Below are 21,178 nucleotides of genomic sequence, written 5' to 3' on the forward strand. Positions count from 1 at the left end.
ACTAAAGGACAGGAAAAGGAAAAAAGAACTAAAACAAAATAAACTGATGTATCAAAGGAAGTGGAAAGAAAAACAAGTAATAGTAACATTTTTTATTGCCTTCCCTGCAATTCTGCTAATCTCTCCTCAAGGCTTCGATTTGTAAATACAACTTAGCCCTCACCTATAAAATTCTGTATTTCCCTTGCATGTGTTACTTCCTCAGATTAAAGGAAATATATATATATATATTAAAGTACATAAAATTACATTACTCAATGGAGAGAGCTGTAACTCCACTACAGGTACGAACTGCCATTGACATCCTTGGGAGCACCCTTCCTCAATCCTGCATAGGTTGAAGAACTTTACCTTCTATAGACAGGTTCAACAGTGAGAGGAAAAACACCTTCCTGGGCTTGTTGTTTTATGGTCAGTGAAATTGTCTCATAAATATAAAAGCATCCTTTTAAATATTTATATATAAATTTATATATATATATATAAGTAAATATAAAATAAATATATATATATATTATTTATATATCCTTTTATGCTTCTGTAATTCTTTCTTGTGCAGAGTTTAAGATTTTTTTTTTATTTAGAGCTATAACTTAAACTTTGGGATTCTTATCAGTTCTACAGCACCTCCAAAAGCAGAGCAAAAATATCAAGGACCATTTATTATCTAATTTATTACCATTTCAGGTACAAAGGGAACATAAAAAAAAATCAGTTGGTTACTATACCACATTGCATCATTGCCAAAATTAAATATTTTGCAAACATTTTTTTTTCTTGATCTCCCTTATACAGTTTAATTTACAAATTAATAATCGGAGCAAAAATTTAGTCAGAAATAGCCTGGGACACCTCACTTGCAATCTCTAGGAACAGGTTTTTCATGTTAGAAACTTTAAATCCACTGTGCAGGCAACTACTGTTTGAGTTGATGGAGTAACTGATAGCAGCAGATGGCCTTACAGGATATGGCTTCACCAGATTTCATGTAAAGGTCCTCTATTTGACAGAGTTTAGACATCTGGTTTTTGATTCATTTGTACCAGAAAAGAGAATTACATGCAAATTTTTGTATCTATTAGACTAAAACCAAATTTGTATTACTAAAATATTAATACAAAAAGGTGTAGCTCAATTAAAGGAGATAGAACATCTTTTCTTTTTCACTGCACAGTTAAATTCAATTAGCTCCATTCTCTAACAGTCAAATCAGGCAAAAATAAGTTGTGAGCAGAGGACCTCTTCAGAAATTCCAAGAACAACTAATCATTCTTTTAACCAACATCCTAATTTAACTTATATTCAATTTATTGTTCTCAGTTGTCCCTAGCAGTTCTAAAAAATATGCTTCTTTTCAGTAACTGTTGTTGTATAAGAGTGGTAGCCAGGGAAAAAAAAACCAAAACCTAGAGATATCTTCTTGAACAAGAATGAATAGGTAAAATATTATCACAATATGAACAGGTTTGTTCAAATTGTTGGACATATGTTTATATATATATATATATATATATATATATATATATATATATACATACATACACACACTGTATGGTTACAAAAGTACATGACTAAAACTTCTTTCTGAAAATAAATCACAAAGAGTTATTTTTTCATGTAGAAAACATTTAGCATTTGCAATTTTCTGATCTGATGTATAATTTTGATAGCAAGGAACATGGGGAAGGTTTTTTTAAACAAGCCACTACTTGCAAAGGAATTATAATTATAGTTGTGTTGTTGATTTACTAAACCTATTTTATTTTCCAGCTAATGGCATTTTTCACATTCAAGCAATTCAAGAATAATCTTGGACATAACAGAGCATTTTGAAAATAGTAAAAGACATACCTTGTTTAGCTTTACGAAGTACTCCAGTCCAGCTTCCAAGGGATTAGTGTCACAGTTCATCTGTTAAAAGATACAAATTCACCATCCATACAAGAGGGACCATAGCTTTTGTACTGGGCTGTTTATTTATTCATTCTATACATCCTTCTATTTACTCCTGTGTCAAAGTCTTCCTCATTGCATGTGCATAATTTGTGTCTGAACACACTGCAAGCTTCCAACACGGGATTCAGACAATGTATCAACTAACACACCTAATATCACATATAGATATGTAAACCAGTCGTCTAACTTTTCAGTAAGAAATAGGATTTTTCATCAAAGTAGAATGGAACCTCAGGAGACAGAGCAACTGAGGTATGCACAGCATTTGCAACACAGCAGAGTGGCTTAACTGGAGAGGAAAATAAAATACAAAGCAAATTTCTCCCATTAGGTGTAGGGGGAATAATTTCTTAGGCAGCACTCGAAGAAAGAATGAAAATAACTAGCACAGGACAAACCAAAAGGACATATGAAATTCCCACCATTTCAACCTCTTGAGTTCTTTAATTTTCAAAGAAAAACTTTAAGGTAAAATGAAATTATGCTGATTTCCCCCAAATTCTCTAGGCCTTCTGAGTAGTTCTTTATTACAAGTGAGAAAATTCTGCAGGAACAAGGTAATGGAAAATGAAAAAGTTCTGAATGCATTATGAAGCAAAAATAATTTGCTTCTCATGACATAGTTATTAGAGAAGTAAAACATTTTGAGAACCTGTCAGCCAAACCTTTGATTTTAAAACACTAGAGCTCAGCAAAGCCCTTGTAATTTTGTTACACAAGAGAAAAGCCATCCATGAATCAAAATAAGTACTTCTTTGCCAGTAGTGCAATAGAGTATACCAGCTGTTTTTATTTAGAAAATCACCAGTACAAATTATAACAGCTTTTCCTGCCTAAGGAAAATTTTCTTTTCATGCTAAACTGAGAAAATGGTTCAAATAAGAGCTGTGCTAACTATGACTAAAAGCTGCATAGTCATAACAAAATAAAAAAATAAAATTCAAGAAACCCACCAACACAACACCCCCCCACTCCACGAAAAACCCCCAAACAACGAACCCCAAACCCCCAGAAACAATAATAAAGAAGTGGTATTTCCTGACCTCTGCTCCCCAGGCTCGAAAACCCTTTTCCAGCCTTAAAGAATTTAGAGCATATGTTCCAAAGTCATCAATTCCCTCTTTTTGGCCAGCTTCCATGATTGCATTGTAAAGAGGTACAGAATCTTCTTTTCTATGGTAGAGCTCCCAGCCCAATTCACCTGTTACACAAAAAAGATTAATATTTTAATCAGCTCAGTTAAATGATCCTAATAAATATACTCCTGTCTTTGGTCAAAAGTGAGGATCACTGCAGTAAGTGTAAATTCACACTATAGGGTCAATTCTATCATATAGAAAGTCTAATTAATTCCCAGCAAGAACTACCAGAGGATTTCTGCCCTACATTTTAAGCAGTGGTACTATTATTCAAATTTAAACTGTAAATGAAAACTGTGGGTAAAAAACTATCAAAATAACTGATAAGAAAAGGTCATGTAACAAAGTCACAAGGATAAATTAAGGACATTATAAACAGATGATGACTTGGCAAGTGAACAGCAAATGTAACTGAGTGTAAATAAGAATGAGAGTATTTAGCATACTTAGCACAACAGAAAGAGAATATGAATTGCAAGGACTTTGCCTGCTTCAGAATGCTCTCAATTCAGTCTATTACACTCAAAACAGATGTAAAAAGAAATAAAAAGTAACTGAGAAAGCCAAATATTAAGCACTACAGCATTACATTTTCAAGGCACATTACAAACACTAATATTCGGTAATCCTAAAACAATTCTTGACGTTGGTTTTGCAGCAAACACCAAAGGGGTTATCAGAACTGGCCTTTTGTTCGGCAAAATAAATATTGACACTATAGGGTATTTCTAGAGAAAAAGGTCTTGGAAAAACTCAGCACAGACCCTGACCATTTCACATTTCCTCCCACACTCACATGTAGCAAACCTACTTCTTATGAATACATGATAAGACTTAGTTTTCAATATAATTTTAGTGACATTTATTATTTTATTCACTGTCTCTTTCATTAAGTGTATGTTTATTTCTAATGCTTACCTGTGTAAGATATCCTAATGGCAGTAACAGCAATATTGGAAAGTTTCAGATGTCTGCACTGGAGAAACTTAAATGAAGTGTCACTTAGGTCTTCGTTTGTCAACTTCTGGAGGACCTGTCGTGCATATGGACCTGCTACACTAAGTACTCCCATCTCATCTGTCTTGTTTTCTATCTCAACTTTGTATCCACCTCTTGTTATTTTCTCTTCTATCCATCTGCACATAAAACATAACACTGATGTTACACTTCTTATGAAAAAAACTGAATTTAGTAAGATTTTACTCTGAGTTATTTTTTGTTGGTGTTCATTTCACCAGAAGCTCTCAGTCCCACACTCTCAAAAACAACAAAACTACGTGCTACATTAGATAGACAAATCCATCGTTGATGTTAAACAAAGTTTTCTGGTGAGACACTTATATAGGAACACAGGCATCTGAGATACAGCCAAGAAAGAGCAGTATTTAAATGGGTAGAATAGTATTTCTGAAATAAGAGAAAGAAATGATCTCCTACAATGATAACAGATTTGGGTTAGGATCCAGAACAGGTTAATAAAATGTCAACATACAAGATGAGTAAAGAATAAACACATTACATAAATTTCTGACAACGGAAATGTACAAGCAGGTTTGTTGTTTCCTGAATAAAGCGTTCAAAGTATTGGCAGGAAATTCAGTTAGGATTTCATCAAAAACAACAGCTGCAAATTATCTTTCAGGAAGCTCAAAAAATAAATAAAATGGGCATATTTAAAAATCTTATGGAGTACTACACTGTTAAGCAGTATGGTAAAATCTCAGGCCTAGATGAGTACTAAACAGGTCTGCGGAATATCTGTAGAATTAAATATATTAGATCTGGCTCTGACATTTGGTTTCTGAATGTGCCAATGCTCTTACCAATTCCTGAGGAGCTGTTATGAAACAGTACATTATTCTTGGCCTGTTATGGTAGTGAATTTCAATCTTTAATATGTTGATTCATTTTGATTAACTGACTTGCCAGCAACCTTCAGTAAGAAGAGCACTAGAAATTCAATTCCAATGCTCATCTATGAGAAGTAGTTTAGTGAAGTCATCCTGCAACTCCTTTCTTTTCTTTTCTCTTCTCTTTTTTCCCTTTGTGACCAAGAGCCCAAAGTAGAAGACATAACCACAGCATCAAGAAGACTCCACTATCTATCTGTATGGGCCAGGTCAGTGCCTCTGGGGTCATCCCTGTTAAGAGCCAATTTTCTTTTTTGCGTAAGAGAACACACTAGAAAGAAAGATCCATGCTGTGTTACATCATGCAATGCCAAAGAAAAACAGGTTCAACAACAAAACAAGAACTACCTCCAGCAAAGTATATTACATAACTGTTAGCAAGTTCTCCATCTTTTTACATCAGCAATTATCCAATATCAAACTGCTTATACTTCAGAATTCAAGTCAATCAAGTTTCTAAGAAACTAAAATCAATAAATAAGTAGAATTCTCGTAAACTTTGTGAAAAATTTGTTGAGTAATAATTGAGAATTTGGAACTTAGTAAAAATGTTTTTATACTGATGTTATAGTACAGCACTATGTACTTACTGCATTAAAAAATACACTAACCTCAGATCATGGAGTTCTGACCCTGACCCAGTTACAAGCATGAATTCTCCAGGATACAGCTGAGAGACAGTTAGCTCAGCATAAACTTTTCCTCTTGGTGTTAGCATATGGCTTATATTTGTGGAACCCACCTACAGAGCAAAATTTGTGATTATTAAGAATGCAAAATAAAATCTTTGAATTCTTATACAGCATTAAATATATGGTTATTTGTCTTCATTTGAAAAAAAAAAAAAATGTTTGTTCTGCTATGCCATAATAGGAGTGGAGAGATAAACAACTAGCCAATCTCAAGCTTTAGAGTACAAATTTCACTTTTTTCTTTATAGAAAAAGTGGAATTTTTAAAATAAGATTGATCAAGACCTTTAAAAATATTTCCTACTTATGCATTTTACAATTCTTAAGATACATTTTTTTTCTTATAAATAAAAAATTCTCCATGTAATTGACATAAATATTCCTTTTCAATCCTCTGAGTAAGGTTTTAGGTCACAAGGGAATAACATATGCTTTTCCCCTTACTATGAAGAGAGAAATACTGAACTGGCTTATGCTTTTGTGGCCCTGATTTATGAATGCTTTTCTATTTTTTGTATTTCCTGACTATGAATCTATATCTCTTCACATTTGAATCAGATTTTGTATAGAAACTCAATCCCTAGAGACAGAATTTCAAGTAACAGTTACTTAGCAGTGACCATAAAACACATACACGTTCATACGTATATCATCCATAGAAACAGAAATGTCAAAGTGCCCTAGATGTTGTGCTGGCCTGGTTCCAGAGGCAGAATTTAATCTCTCTGCTTTAATCATTCTGCTTTCACAGAACCTTGTCAATAACCCAGTCAGCAGCCAGATTCCATACAATGAACCGAGAAAGAAAAAATATTTCCAATATTAAGATTTTTTGCCTTAATACATTAATTAATTATGCCATAGTCATTGGCATATTACAGGCACACAGTAGAATTTTCAGGACCTGGTACTGGTCACTCTCAACCCAATTGAAATACAAGTATATCTCTGGTAACTCCACTGGATTATTTTGTGATAGAGTCAAGCATGAATGGGACTAAAAATCAGGTAGCTTAAATAAAAACAGCTGTGAATGCTGGATTTTTAAGTGAACTCATAAACTGTATGTTCTGCTTTGCCACCTAATTTTCCCTTAGCATCACTAATTAAACTCCATAGAAAGCACTTGGCTTGTTCTCATAATTTCCTGTTTAATCTTGATCTCCCTGTGCCACATAAATATATTCAGCAAGTTTTAGCCATGCCCACTGATGACACAGTTACTCTGCCTCTGCCCCAAACTAGACCAATGACAAACTTCCAATTCAAATTGGTATCACAAAGTTAATATGGTAAAAAAAAATATGACAATATGGCAATTCAAATTCTTTTTTCTCCTAGGATATCAATCTCGTGCCTTTCCACTGAGTTGACTTTAACCCTTCAGAGGAGGTTATCTATCTTAAAAACTACAGTCTCAATGTACTTGCTGTTTCCCTATGTTTACTGCCTTTGGTGTCTGAAGCAACGAAAACTGTCACCTACTGCAAATACTTGATGAAATTCTGTGCTGAAATGACCAGCCCAAGTCATCCTGCAACTGCAGGGTCACTTCAGAAAGTAATAATCTGCTTGCTGGAGTTGTATCTTAAATTAAGTTAAAGACACAACATGAGAGTGTTTGGCAAAATAAGGAATAAAAGGGACTCAGGACCAAAACCTGAAGACCAAGAATAAGAAATCTGGGGTTGTTTGTCACAGTATGCCATTTTTGAGCACAGGATCATACTCTGAGGATCTATCAACAACCACGCTTGAGAAGAAATGAGACATGTAAGGTGAAAGCAGAATCTCCTGAATATCTGCAATCCTGCCTGCACCAGGCAGCCAGGTGTAAAGCAGAGTCAGTATGAGTAGAGGAAAATTATGGGTTGCATTTAAAATAAAAGAGGGAAAGCTGCTCCCTTGGGAATTCATTCAACTATGAATGACCAGGCATGAGCCCCTTCCACTGTTCTGTTCTGCTGCTCAAGCTGCCACCACAAAGCACAATTTTAGGTAGGCATCTGCTAAGCTATTCTCTTGTAAAAAAATTCCATGTAGGATTCACTTGCATTTTTTAGAAAAATATTCAAAACACAGGAAGCTGTCTAAACATAAGGAAATATTTTTTTTTACTATAAACTGGCTAAGCATAGGAACCAGTTGCCCAGCTAACTCAAAAACCATCTGAACATATTCCTAGGCAACAAGCTCCAGGTGACACTTGTTCAACAGGGATTTAGACAAGATGATACCCAGAGGTCTCTTCCAGCCTCATCCATTCTGATTCAATGATCTCTGCCAAAAGGTACTTCTGCATGGGGCTAGTCTAGTACAAACTCCACTTGTGTGCTTTTAACTGACTGTGATACATCTGACACAGAAACTTCCCCAAAGGATCTCTGTATTTGGTATCGAAGAAATACGGGAATGATATTATGGTTCATTTTCCATATCTGAAACAGAGCTTGTCTAAGTTCTACATTAAAACAGTTGCCACTGTCCCATTTACCTTTGGAACAACATTTGCAAACAGGTGATCAAGCAGCTTAACAGAATCTGTGCCTTTTACTTTAAACTTCCCAAATGGTGACAGGTCAATCACACCAACTTTTTCCATAACCTGTTTGTACTCACGACCCACAGGGTCAAACCAATTTGTACGCCGAAAACTGGGTCTGAAACAGAGCATTTAGACATATGAAACACAATTTAGAAATTTTGTGCTCTTTGCAGCTTCAGTTTTTTCAGTTTAATAATCATCCAAAAGAGAGAGACATTCCTAATTGTAGGTACCTTACCCAATATTTTCCTTAGTCTAACACAGCTTAATAATTAAAATCCTTTAACAGCACAAAAAGATATGGATTGATATTATATCAACAACTTTGTATAATAAATGGTGAACTGTTCAAATGTTAGAGTAAGTAGTGGTCTGTCATGAGTAAATTCGCAGCATACTTTGTTGATTAATCATTTATTTAAGTTTAAAGTGTTGAAGGCTTTATTTCTGAACAGCAAAGTGTGTCTCTTTATTCCTTTATGAGCCTCATTTAGATTAGAATCCAATATCCCCAGAAAAAATATTTATTTGTTGGAAACTCCCTGATGCAGGCAGGTAACTAAGTGGGAAAACATAGAGAAGGGGGGGAAAAAAGCAAAGAAGATTTGGCTTCTCCTCTACAGACACTTACAGAGAGGAATGAGATTTTTAATGAAAAGATTATACTGTGCTGCTGATCAAATAGTAGGAGATGGAGAAAAACACACATTTATAATGAACAAGTAGCTTTCCAAGCTCTTCCTTGAGCTAGGTTGCTTCCTGGTATCTCAAATATAGAACAGATACAAGATACTTTGATGCGTGTTTTGAAATGTCTTCATTATCAGAATAAAATGTATTCTAAACTATGGAAAAGCAAGAATGGAAGATCAATCTAATAGATACCTGTTGCTGAAATTAATGATAAATGCATGTTTCTCACTAAATTGAAATTGCCTGGCTCTTGCTATCATGACAATTTTTCAAGGGAGGAAAGAAATTAATATTTCATTTACTTGTATCCAGTCTCATCTCCAGGTTTATAGAACCAGTGAGGTTGTTCCCATCCTGCATGGAATCCCATTGAACATTTTGACTTTAGCAAATCGTACAGCCCACTTGTTCTTTCTGTTGGTCTCCCAGCAAATCTTTCTTCTTTAGGGTAACCAACTAGAGGAAGGAAAAAAAAAAAAAAACCCAAGCCAAAAATCACCAAAAGCTATGGCTAAGATCATCATCCAAGATAGAAAACACATCTATAAACAGAGAAATCTAGATTCAGGTTTTGCTGGAATCCATCTTCAGGACATAAATGTATTTTAAAAAATGTCTTCTTACCAATGTTATTAAAGCCATAAGATTCTCTTGCTTTGGCTGCTGTGTATTCTGTAGTGGTCCACTTTCCATAGCGGTTTGGATCTACTTCTATCAGGTCAAATGGAGGTTCCCCCTCAAGGATCCAGTCACTGAGGTACTTTCCCATGCCACCAGCATGTATAATGCCATACCTTAAAAACAGGAGAAAGTCCTGCAGTGCTAAATTTTTATATTTTGCTTTTTAAAATCAGTACTAACATATACTACTACACAGAAACCCCAAAGTATTTTCAGTTTTTCCCTCTTCTTTTTTAAAATTTGTTCTGTTTTATCCTCTTTTCAAAGACTGAATTCTGTATTAAGGGGTATTTCTACAGCTCCACTGTTTGCAGCAGAATGTCACTGATAATGAACAGCAGCTGCAGTTTAATGACAAATAATCATTAATACCAAATGATTTAAAACTTTTTAATACCTCTATTATACCATCATGTCTTCAAAAAATTGCCAAAATATCTTTCCATCTAGAAGATGTGAAAATTAATTCTTAGCTGTTTGTAAAATGCTCCCATGAGCACAACAGAAAAATCCTTGAATAAACTGTAAGTCTGTGCCAAATCAAGTTTAGATTAACATGCAGCAACTAAACCATAGACACTCATGCAGAAAAATGAAGCCAAAACCAACTTAAATTGCTAGTCATCAACTTCTCAAACTGAATTCTATGTCTTCAGTTAAAATAGGCAAGGACCTCACCAAGAAAAGAAAAAAAAAAAAAAAGTAATCATTTCATTCTAATGCATATTCATAAGAAGAATGAATCCATAACAGCAATGATATGAATTTGATATAGTATCTTATCCATTTGAGTACATTAAATAATCCTGCCAACTACAGTCTGTAGTCTGTTCAGCACAAATCTTCAGACTCAGCACAAACTTCTATCACTGCAGTGGATGGATGCAGGAAGGATGAGTGCTTGCAAGCTGCCACAGCAGAAGAGTTAGCTGTTGCTGGTGCTAATTCAAGTAAGCAACTCTTAGTTATTCATGGGTATAAGCTTTGGTACCCTGAAAGCTTATGATGCCTTCAAGGACAGCTCCAGATGAAATCTTAGCAGGTTTAAATCTGCCTGCGCCATTCACTGCAGCAAAAAGCAAAGGAGAACAGCAAAGAGATTGTAAGTGGTGACAGGTCAAACACAAGACTTTTAGCTTCTGTTGAAGACTGATGAGCTGATGACAGGGTAACCCCAGGAGCAAGAAAATGCAGAGGAGGCTGCCCTGCAACTGGACTGGGAGGTCTCTGCATTCTGCAGTTTTGCAGCACTGACTGTGCAACCTGTTGATTTTGGTGCTCTTAGCTGGGCCTACATTATCAGAGATTTTACATTACACAGGGTGCCCAAATCCCTCTTTATTTCAGATGAGAGAGAGCTGATTGTGTAAATAAAACCACTTCAATTTTGCTGCTCAAGAATGAAATATGTATTTCAGGGATAAGATACTACAAGTACCTATGAAGAGTGGTACAGTGTAGGAATCTCAGCCTTCTTCTTATGTAGATAAAATTTCCTTAATGAACATGAACTGTTTTCGTCCAGTTTTTCTTCTCACCTTTCCTGATAGATTACTCCCCATTGTCCCTGTCACATTCTTGTGTCTCATTTATGAGTTGTTGTGTCTCACCCACTTTCAAGTTATTCCATTCCTATTCCTAGGAAATCTGAGTTTCTGCACACTGTAGTACCTTTTGTAGTGTCTCACCCAGGTTATGGAATGGTTTCACCTCTTTGAATTAAACTTTTCTGAATAAAATCCTAAATTACTAGATTTACTGAATAAAATCCTAAATTGCTAGTATTTTCAAAGCTGTGAGTAACTAAAAATGGGAAGCATTGAGCAACCTTAATAATAAATAGTGCTACAAGCTCTGCTAACTATACTTAACTTCTTTGCATGTTAAAATGCCTAGCAAGCTGCTAATTTTAGATAATAAAAATCCTCTAATCTAAAAGCACTAAGTCCTCTGTCACAATGTCCCTGCTAGTTGACTGCAAGATAAGGATTTGCTAATGCACACAAAAAATTACAACACTGGTAGAAACACTGCAGTGACCCAGAAGCATAGAACAGATAGTCAAAAGACCCTGAAAAGCAGACTAAGTAATCCAATGATAGCCACATAATTGCAACCTCTGTCTAAAAATTTTGAGATTAGTCAAACTCTTGAAATAAATTGTTTAAAGAATATTAAACATGTAAGACTTGTCTTCATTTTTTTACATATGGAATTTGATTCTGCTCCCATAGACACCAAGAAAAACATGCTCCAAAGTCTGGCCACAGAGTAATGAACTTAAACAATCTTTTTGGTGAACAAGGTCTAGGCAAACCGCTTTTGTAACTATAAGTTCTGCAAATGTTACTGAAAGATAACATTATTTTTTTAAAAAAATCCAAGCAGCAAAGGTGAATACCTTTCACAATGAATCATTGCAAAATTACCATGCTCTTTTATTTTGAGGGCCTCAGAAAGCACGTTAGTGATACTGCCTTATCTTACAATCTGAGGGTTTGTTTGGTTTGGAATGAAAGAAAACTGGAAAAAGCTGAGCTGGATTTTGAACAGCAAATTAGGCAATTGGAAAGACAATGTAAACAGAATGTGTTCAATAACATCTGCTTGTAATGGTATTTGGTTCATTCTATCCATCTTGAATCAATGATCAAACCAAGACAATTAAAGAAATGTTGGTGTTGTAACACTGGCTCCAGTGCAGCCACAATAAATAAGATGTAAAATCACATTCAAGAAAAATACCATAATGGGTGGGAGAATGACACCAGTAAACCACTTATTTCTACTGTTGCACTGCCCTCTTTATTTGATTTCCTCTAATACCCAGCAATGTAATTTTTCAGCTTCAGTTTCGACAGTCAGAAACACTAGATTTGTATCCCTAGAGCAGTCAGTCACACACTATACTGGAAAGTCTTACGTATATTTATATACAAAACTGTATACTGCACACTCATTTTTGTCTAACTTCAGTGAAACCATTTTTATACAGAACAACACTATAAAATACAGTGTAATTCAAGGCAAGAAATAAAATTAACTGGAAAGTAAACTTTCAAACCCAGTAATTTTTTTACTTTAAATTGCTGCACAGACAGTAAAAAGTACTATGATTTCTTGTTGCTTTAGAAAGTGTCTCACTTACTGGCCTCCAGATTAAAAGAAGGAAACAAAAAATTACTGAGAGTAATGAAAAAGGAGAGAAAGATGATCTTACATTATGCGGGTTGTGGTTATTAGGACTATTTCCAATTACATTTAACACAAAATACGTGCAAAACAGCTCCTAAGCACAAAGCTTGAGTTGACTACCATTTTAGCAGTATGACAGACAAAAACTGTCACAAAGAACTTACTCACCCAAAACCAATAGCTACCCAGTAATTTCTGACACCTTGATGTGGTCCCACCATAGGAAGAATGTCTGGAGAATAAGTGATAGGACCTGCAATTGTGTTCACAATGTCTGCTTTTCTCAAAACAGGGACCATTTCCATGGCAGCCTCAATATGTTCCATTATTCTGTCTAAATCAGACTCAAAAAGTTCTTTTCCAAAACCTACAAAAATAATTGACTCTTATTATATATACTTATTTACACAGAGAACATATACATTTTTAATATAGCTATAGTATCCATATATAAATATAGCTACCTATACAATACAGCTATCTATATCAATGCATCTATCTGTCTATCTATCTATCTATCTATCTATCTATCTATCTATCAATTTTTCATGGGAATAAGCAGTGTATATGTTCCTTTGCCATCCTACATAGGAAAAATGGCGTGCATAAAAACCCAGTTACCTGCAGGACCAAGTTTATTTGTCACTGCAATTATACTATCCTTTATACATATTTGTTTAACCCTAAGGTCATGCAAATTCAACAATGAAGTAGAAAGGAAATGAAGACACATGGAAACTTTCTTCTACATTAGTAAGACCCATTTATTTTTCTCACTATGCCAATAATTTGAGAAGGGGAAAAAAGATATTTTCTGTATCTGCTTATAATTTCCATGAAACCATACAGATTTCTGGGTATATTTCACTCCTCAGTCTGGACTCGAAGCATGGCTGAATGCCATTATTATTAAGTGGCACTTGATGCTACTGGAGACAGTAAGCTCAGGAAGCTGTGATAGGGTTATCCAAAATTAAACCATGTTGGTTGCCCTTCCATAGGAAATACTGTATTTTTTTAAAACAGCAATACTAATGTTATATATATATATATACACTTCGTATAACTTTCTGTCTGAAAGTGAATGGAAAGCTGGAGTCTAGATATAACACAATGATTTATAATGATTTTTAGTAAGCAGCTGTATGACACAGGATATTTTTGTATTCTATACACATCTACATCTCTCTTGCACGTATGTCCAAGCACAGCATTTTGTCTAAGACATTCCTTTGCTGTTCCTATTTGACAATCACATTATCTCTGGGGTGTCAATAAACATCCAGAACCCCTGTCAGCAAGCTGGAGAGAACTGTAACTTAGAAAAATTTCTCTTCAGGCAAAAAAGGCTTTATATTGCAGATCTGGTGACTGCCTCTAATCACAATGCACAAACTCTCTTCAGAACGCAGGATATGGCTACATTGTAGTCTTTTCTTATGTTACATTTGTATTTCTGCTATCTTTTATCACTGGAGTTAGAGCCAGTTTTTGAAAAAAGTTTTTGCATTACAATAATGTATTGCAAATATTTCATATTTTCCATCACATAGGGCAGCACGACACCCTGGGATTTCTGCACATTAAAATGTGTGCTTGTGCTTAATATGTTTAAAGGTTTAATGTTCTTAATCACCTGGTGGGACTCCATTTGTTACCCATGACTCCTGCAGCTTCATTTTCTCCTCACTTTCATATGGACCAAACAAAAGACCATCCCTTTCTTGCCTTAGATAATATGACCCTTCTAAGTCACGAATCACAGGCAATTCTCTTTTTAGGGCTTTCACTTCAGGGACAGTTGATGTTACAACATACTGATGATGAACAGGTATGAGAGGGTGCTGCAGGCCAATCATCTTGCCTATGTCACGGGCCCAGAAGCCTGGAGAAGAGGAAAAAACAAAACCAAAACGGAAATATTCAAACACTAATTTCAGTGAATGGAAAATGACAGTAAAATATTTGCAGTAAACACTGTGCTTTTATGTGTGACAAGTTTTTTCCCCATATTTCTAATATTCACTGTATTTTTCATATTATCTAGCATATTTCCCCCTCCATAATTCCATGCCCTTTTTTTTCTAATTATACTATTACATATTATTATAGATATATTATTATAGATATATTATTATAGTATGCACATATTTAAAATATAATTAGTAAATTATAAATTAGACTTCTAAAAGTTCAGAGGAGAATTTAATTAACAGCTCCAGAAACCCCATGGCTTACTGCAGTGAAGTAGGTCTGCAGTGTACTCCTAGCAAAGTTAGAGACACTTAAAAACCAGAATAAATTAACTCACATCTCAAGTGTCAGCCAAGCCTCTCACTATCAACCAAGTGAGCTAGTATGCTTTACCAAGACAACAGACAGGTCCTAACATCCCAACAGACTAAGGCAGGAAAGACAGTACTTTCCTGGCAACTGACCTCAGGAATTGGAGTTTCTCTCCTCTTTCACATGCATCTTTCCAATGCATCATGTGACTCGCATTAATTACGTCTCTCAGCAATCAATTCTCAACGATGCCTGTATTTGTGAATAGTCAAGTGTGCTCTCCCACAACCACCTAATTAGAAGTTCTGATACAGGCTCTAATCAGAAAATACAAACAACCACTTCCCTGCCTCTGAAGCTGGCTCAAGATCCTTCATGCATACTGTGAAGTACGAGTTAGAGAAGACCTAATTCTCCTGTGGTAGGGTTAAGGTGGTAAGGCACGTTCGCTTAGTGAGGTACCTGTGTTGGAATGAGGGATTGGAAGCCACTTAACCACAAAACACTGGCTTGGGCTCTGCATGGTGGCTTAGATCTGCTGTGAGGCTGGAATGTAACAGACTTAGGAATCAGATAGGTACAACTGACCAGAATGGCAGCTGCTCCAAGATGCTTTGAATATCCCTCAGCCACGCTCTCCTGACTTTTATATCAAGGAGCAGAGGTCTCAGGAGTGGAAGTGAAGTAGTAAGAGTTTACAATGAAGTAAGAGTTTCAGGGGATTCTGGGAGTGAGGGCTGGAGGAAGACAAAATGAATGACGAAGAAGAGGTAGCAGGGCCTTCCAAAATAAAAGGCTATGTGCCATATGGCACCAAGAAGGCAAGTCAGCCTGGTTCCTGGGTAACCAACTGACTCCAAACTGCTTAAGACACAGTAGCTCCAGCAAGATTTTCTACCTAACATAGCTGTACCTTCTCCTGGGACATACACTTCATGCTGCCCAGCTTAATGTGCAACTTTTCTTTCTTTTTGCTGTTTACTTTTCTTAACCAAATTCTCCTACTTCTCTTTCAATTCTGTACTCTCCAAGACCTGTTCAAAATTTCTTGGTGACTCAAGCACACCAGGCAAAAGCATAAATGAGCCTGAACAGCTTCACCTGGCACTTCCACCCATACCTGTGGGCACAGGAGTCCCATTCCAGGTCGCCTCAGGTCGTTTAGAACCTGTCTGAGCTGGTTTGATTGTGTGCCTGTTTACAGCTCTGTCACAACCATGCCTGTGCCTGGCCATGGAACGCATTGATCCAGACCCTGATCCGTGGACTACTTCTCAGCTTGACCTCAGCTCAGTCTCAACTCTACAGTCATGCTTATTGATTAGTGGGCACCATTTGACTTCAGTTATCGTCACCAGGCCTGTTCCTGACCTGTGGTCACATTCCTGGCTTGGCCTCAGCCTGGCTTCATCACTGTGGATCTGACTGTGCCTCATCTCCACAAGTCCATCTGGAGGCCTGGACTGTGCCCCAGCTGCAGCTCTTGGGCCTTCCTGCTCAGCCCCTGTGCCCTGCCGGACAGAGCCCTTGCTGGCTCAGCCAGCCCTGTTATCCTGCTTGGCTCCCTGTCCCGTGGGGAGCAGCCGGCTCACGCCGCTTGCTGACATTAACTGGGAATACATCCTCTCACCTCCAGCATGGCTTAAAGCCAGGACAATTAGGAAAGCTGAATTGGGCCGTGCTGGCCTTGTGCCATTCCCCCATGCCAGGATGGCCGTCGGTCTCAGTCTCTTATTTAACATTACAAACCAGCCTCAGAGTCTAACACTCACGGTTTTTAAAAAAATGTGACGTTTAGAAGGGAAACTTTTTCTGTGGTGATTCACTTCACAATCACTGACAGTCAGCTAAGGCAAAGCAGCAGAGGAAATCCAGCATCACCTTCAAGAGATCTGTTCGGCTAAAAGCCCCTGCCCAGTCAGTGCTAGAAACCAGCATCTGCTGCAGCTATCATATGTAAGGCTTTTGCTCCTAAATGGCACCTCACCATTTGGAGGAAACTCAGTGCCAGAACACTTGTTATGCCAGTTAAATTGGTTGAGGGATGATTGTGCCATAATCATATAGAATGAGTGATCCAAAATATCCTTTAAGGCTAATGAAACATGACTTGTGCTCTCCTATACAGAAGACAATGAAAAAAATTGAATAAATCTGCGTTTCTAGCACATATGAAAGGGTTTCCTTCATTACAACAGCACACACAAATGTGGATCTAAGTGGCAGCTAACAGCCTTTAGGGAACTTCTTTTGATTTGGGCATTTCCATGTCACCTACAAATAAACCTATTTTAAGCTAAAGTCAGTTAATGATACACAGAGGACAGGAAAAGTTAAAGCAGCAGAAAATTAGGTCTTTGAAACAGTTTTGTTTCTTTCTTAAAAATAAGAAATTTGTTAGCAATTAGATTTTCAGAATAACATTACAAACAAAGCTAATTTAAATTTTTTTTTAAGTAAGAGACAAATAGTTTGGGTTTGTTTAAAATAAAATTCATAGTACTTCTAAAAGAAGTCACGCTTATGAGAAGTGCTTTTTTAATTGCTTAAAATAACAAAAGGTGACATTTACTTAAAGAAAAATATTACAGTTTCTTTGTTTAAGGATTTTGAACAAAACCAAAAATGCCAAAAGGATGAATATATTCTCTGAAACAAAATTCTAATTGGAAGCAGATGTCAAGTCCTATCACAGAAAGCAGAGATAAATAAAGGCATACATTATATCGTTAGGACATTAGTGAAGATTAAATTGTAGACACTGCAAACATCTGATGCTAAAATATTTAGTGGTAGTATTACTTAGCATATCTGCTGAAGTATGTCATCTGACTATTTCTTGGTTTTGAAAAAGACATGCTACCACTACATAGAAATAACTGTATATATAGTGTGTACATGTCTGAAAATACGTGCTTATATACACACACCCACACTGTATATATAAACAAAATTCACTACTTTTGGAGACTTTAATCAAACATTCCATTATAAATAGGCTGCAAATAACTTTAGCAGGCTCAGTATAGTTACTTCATGTCAGGGATTATTTATTATGCATCTGCTTTCATCTAAAATGGAAATCTCACATAAGGAACAGCTAAAGATTGGTTGGAACTAGTTTGTTCCAGTTCTGCAGCAGATGTCCATTGCAGGGTGAGGCAGGGAGGGGGAGAGGGAATGTAAAGAGCCTTCTGATGTATTTTTTTCTGCAACATGATCCTAAAATTATACAAGTCATGGTCTGTAGTGGAATGAGACAAGGCTGAGAAAAAGAATGAATGTTATCTAAGAAAACATTTATAAGAGATATGTGCTGTACAGCATTGATTTACTTCATTAGCCAGAATGTTAAGCAATATGTGCTTCAAATATTCATTTTGGCTGAACAGTTAACTCCACACGAGAATTAAGTAAATATATTGTTGATTTAATAACTTAATAAATAATAAAAAATACTTAAGAAAAGCTCACAAGGGTGCATTCTAACATTTGCAAATAAGCTCTGAAAACCATTTACCAGAAAACCCTGCCTAATACCAGCTTGATATATTAGCCAAAGAAAGATAACTACACTACAAAAATGTAAGAAAATTACTAGGTCTGTGATACTTCAGCCATACAATGCAAACCCAATAGGTAGGAATAATGACTGTCTAGAAGTTTGTGGCCTAAATCAGTCTGATTGCCAAGAGAGCTGCCTTTCTCTTTCGCAATCTTGGATCCCTTCCAGACCAATATATTCACACTGTGTAACAAGTGACATAAGGAACCTATTTGTAAGAGAGCTTGTGATTTTGTAACTGAATGCTGTTCCATAGCTCATGCCTGAAAGATATGAACTGTCAATCCAAAGGCAATCAAATATTGACACCTCTCATTTTCCAAGTGCTTGACTCTGTGATCTATATAATTTTTTTTATTTCTCAGTTTCGCAGTTTGTGTGGTTGATTGCCTTCTAAAAAGCATACTAAACTCCTCTAGTCTTCTTTCTCTCCAAAATTCATTATGTGGCACCCATGAGCAAGCTTAGAGCCTCAGATCCTTGTTGTTTTAGCATGTAGCAATAGCATACATACATATGTATGGAAGGTATATATAAGACAGTTCACTTTTCAATGGGTTTTCCAGTAGGTCTTTACTGAAAGCCTGGAATGGTTTAACACTGACAGGGCAGTCTGTATTGCAGACTCTGAAAGAAAGACCTGTAAAGCACATACCCTGAGAGTCCAGCTGTTTGATCCCACTCTCTCTACATTTCTCTCTTTTTTTTTCCTGCTGTCTCAAACTCTAGTCTTACTGCAGTCCTTACATCCTTCCTCAGTTATTTTGTCACCCTGTGTTAGTCAGTCCTCCTTGCTTGTCAAGTTCTGTCCCAGCAGTCTTGTCTTCCTTCCAACTGACTCCCGTCTATCCTTCCCCTTCTATTACATATTACACCAGTCTTTCATGCTTAGACAACTCAGTTTTCCATTCAGTTTCACACACAATCATTCCTTAAGTATCTTTTGTCTGAAAAGCTCTTAGCTTCAGTTTTCTTAATGAAACACATCAGATACCTTCCAACTATCTCTCTGGTGGTCATCCCCACTGCCATCCCCTCTCAGTTTGAGCTTCCTTACTCAGCAAGTCCCGTATCATGTAACTGTTCCACTTGCTGCCAGTGCTCCTAAACACCTCCAGAAATCTTTCCAAGGCATTTTGCTATATGCCCAGCCTATTTCCCTTCCAGTCCAATTCCTTCATCATTCCAATAGTCACCTATGGTATTCTACCCACCAACAAGAAGAGACCCTGTCTCGCCAAATTTCTTCATTTTATCTGCCTTGCACTAGAAATAGGTGTTTTGGTGGGTTTTTTTCTGTCCCTCTGCAAATATACAGAAAGGAATTAAAAAGACATATTCTTGCTCTTAGTTCAGTTGTCTCATCTGAGTAAGAAGCTCATCTTGAGATATCACAGCCTCCGACTGAAGCTTGATTTTTCACTGCAATGGGAGGTATACATGACTAGTGCCCTAAAAATGCAGATATGATCCAGTTTGAGGCATAGTCAGCAAAACTTTAATCTATATTTTTTGTTTACAAACAATTAAAAACCAAAAATCTTCTACTAGGAGGCAAAAAGTATGCTTCACATAAGACCTGACAACCATTTCACCAATATATTTTTCTACACTTGTAAAAAGCAGCACGGTAATACGTGAATAAATTTAGATTGAATACAGGTTTTTAGATACAGTAAGTTGCTTAGGAAAATAAACACAAATCCAAAGGACTCTTGCTCAAAAGTTCTTTGAAGCAGAAACATCAGTCTAGCTTCTTTAACACAATGAAGAATAACATTCACATATGTAAATACAAGCTTCTTTGAGTTAGGCAATTTTTATGGCATTCAAGAAATGCAGTTAAGCCAAGCACATGATTAAAAGATGACTCAAAGGACAACAAAAAAATCTTCCATTTCAAGGATATGTAGATAGAGTTAAATCTGAGAGAAAGATAATAGTGAAATAGGCAAGGTGAAATCCTCAGTCTCTTTGAAGAAACAGTGAAGATATTTCTATTTCATATGTACATTCCCTCTCCCTTCCTAGCTATGTTTCATTAGATTTTACAGGACTGCATGGACAGTTCACCAACTGGACACTGGAAGAGGCTCCCCAGGGAAGTGCTCACAGCACCAGCCTGTCACAGGTCAAGAAGTATATGGACAACACTCTCAGGAACATGGTGTGACTCTTAGGGATGGTGCTGTGCAGGGCCAGGAGTTGGACTCCATGATCCTTGTGGGTCTTTTCTAAGTCAGGATATTCTATAATTCTGTGACTCTAGACATGTCACCTACACAGCTAATTGTAGACCAGTAAAGGTCTCTTTTACTACTAAAATCTAACAAGTCAGTCTGATTACTTAATGCTGGAGACAAATCAGGGTAAATATTTTTAATGCCCATTCAAGGGCAATTAATATAAGAGCTAAATTTTCACCATACTGTGAAGAAACATGTGCAAAACACAAACCAAGTGAATGGTTCAAAAACATATAAATTCTTTATACATGTAACCCACACAATTCAGTAC

General features: G+C 36.3%; 1 protein-coding gene across 2 annotated transcripts in view; it reads right to left on the bottom strand.

Moving 5' to 3' along the window:
* The window catches only part of DMGDH (dimethylglycine dehydrogenase), a 39,635-nt gene that overhangs the window by 9,075 nt on the left and 9,382 nt on the right, over nt 1–21,178 (bottom strand). For both annotated transcript variants that reach the window (XM_086868955.1, XM_086868954.1), the window contains 9 exons: nt 14,447–14,695; nt 12,979–13,177; nt 9,559–9,728; nt 9,237–9,390; nt 8,191–8,356; nt 5,617–5,747; nt 4,014–4,231; nt 3,000–3,157; nt 1,852–1,911 (listed from right to left, as the gene is read on the bottom strand). In XM_086868955.1, coding sequence (XP_086725081.1) covers nt 1,852–1,911; nt 3,000–3,157; nt 4,014–4,231; nt 5,617–5,747; nt 8,191–8,356; nt 9,237–9,390; nt 9,559–9,728; nt 12,979–13,177; nt 14,447–14,695 — 1,505 coding nt within the window. The remainder of the gene's footprint in view (nt 1–1,851; nt 1,912–2,999; nt 3,158–4,013; nt 4,232–5,616; nt 5,748–8,190; nt 8,357–9,236; nt 9,391–9,558; nt 9,729–12,978; nt 13,178–14,446; nt 14,696–21,178) is intronic.

Source organism: Cyanistes caeruleus, chromosome Z, assembly GCF_971803275.1.
Source record: "Cyanistes caeruleus chromosome Z, bCyaCae1.hap1.1, whole genome shotgun sequence".
Classification (NCBI taxonomy): domain Eukaryota; kingdom Metazoa; phylum Chordata; class Aves; order Passeriformes; family Paridae; genus Cyanistes; species Cyanistes caeruleus.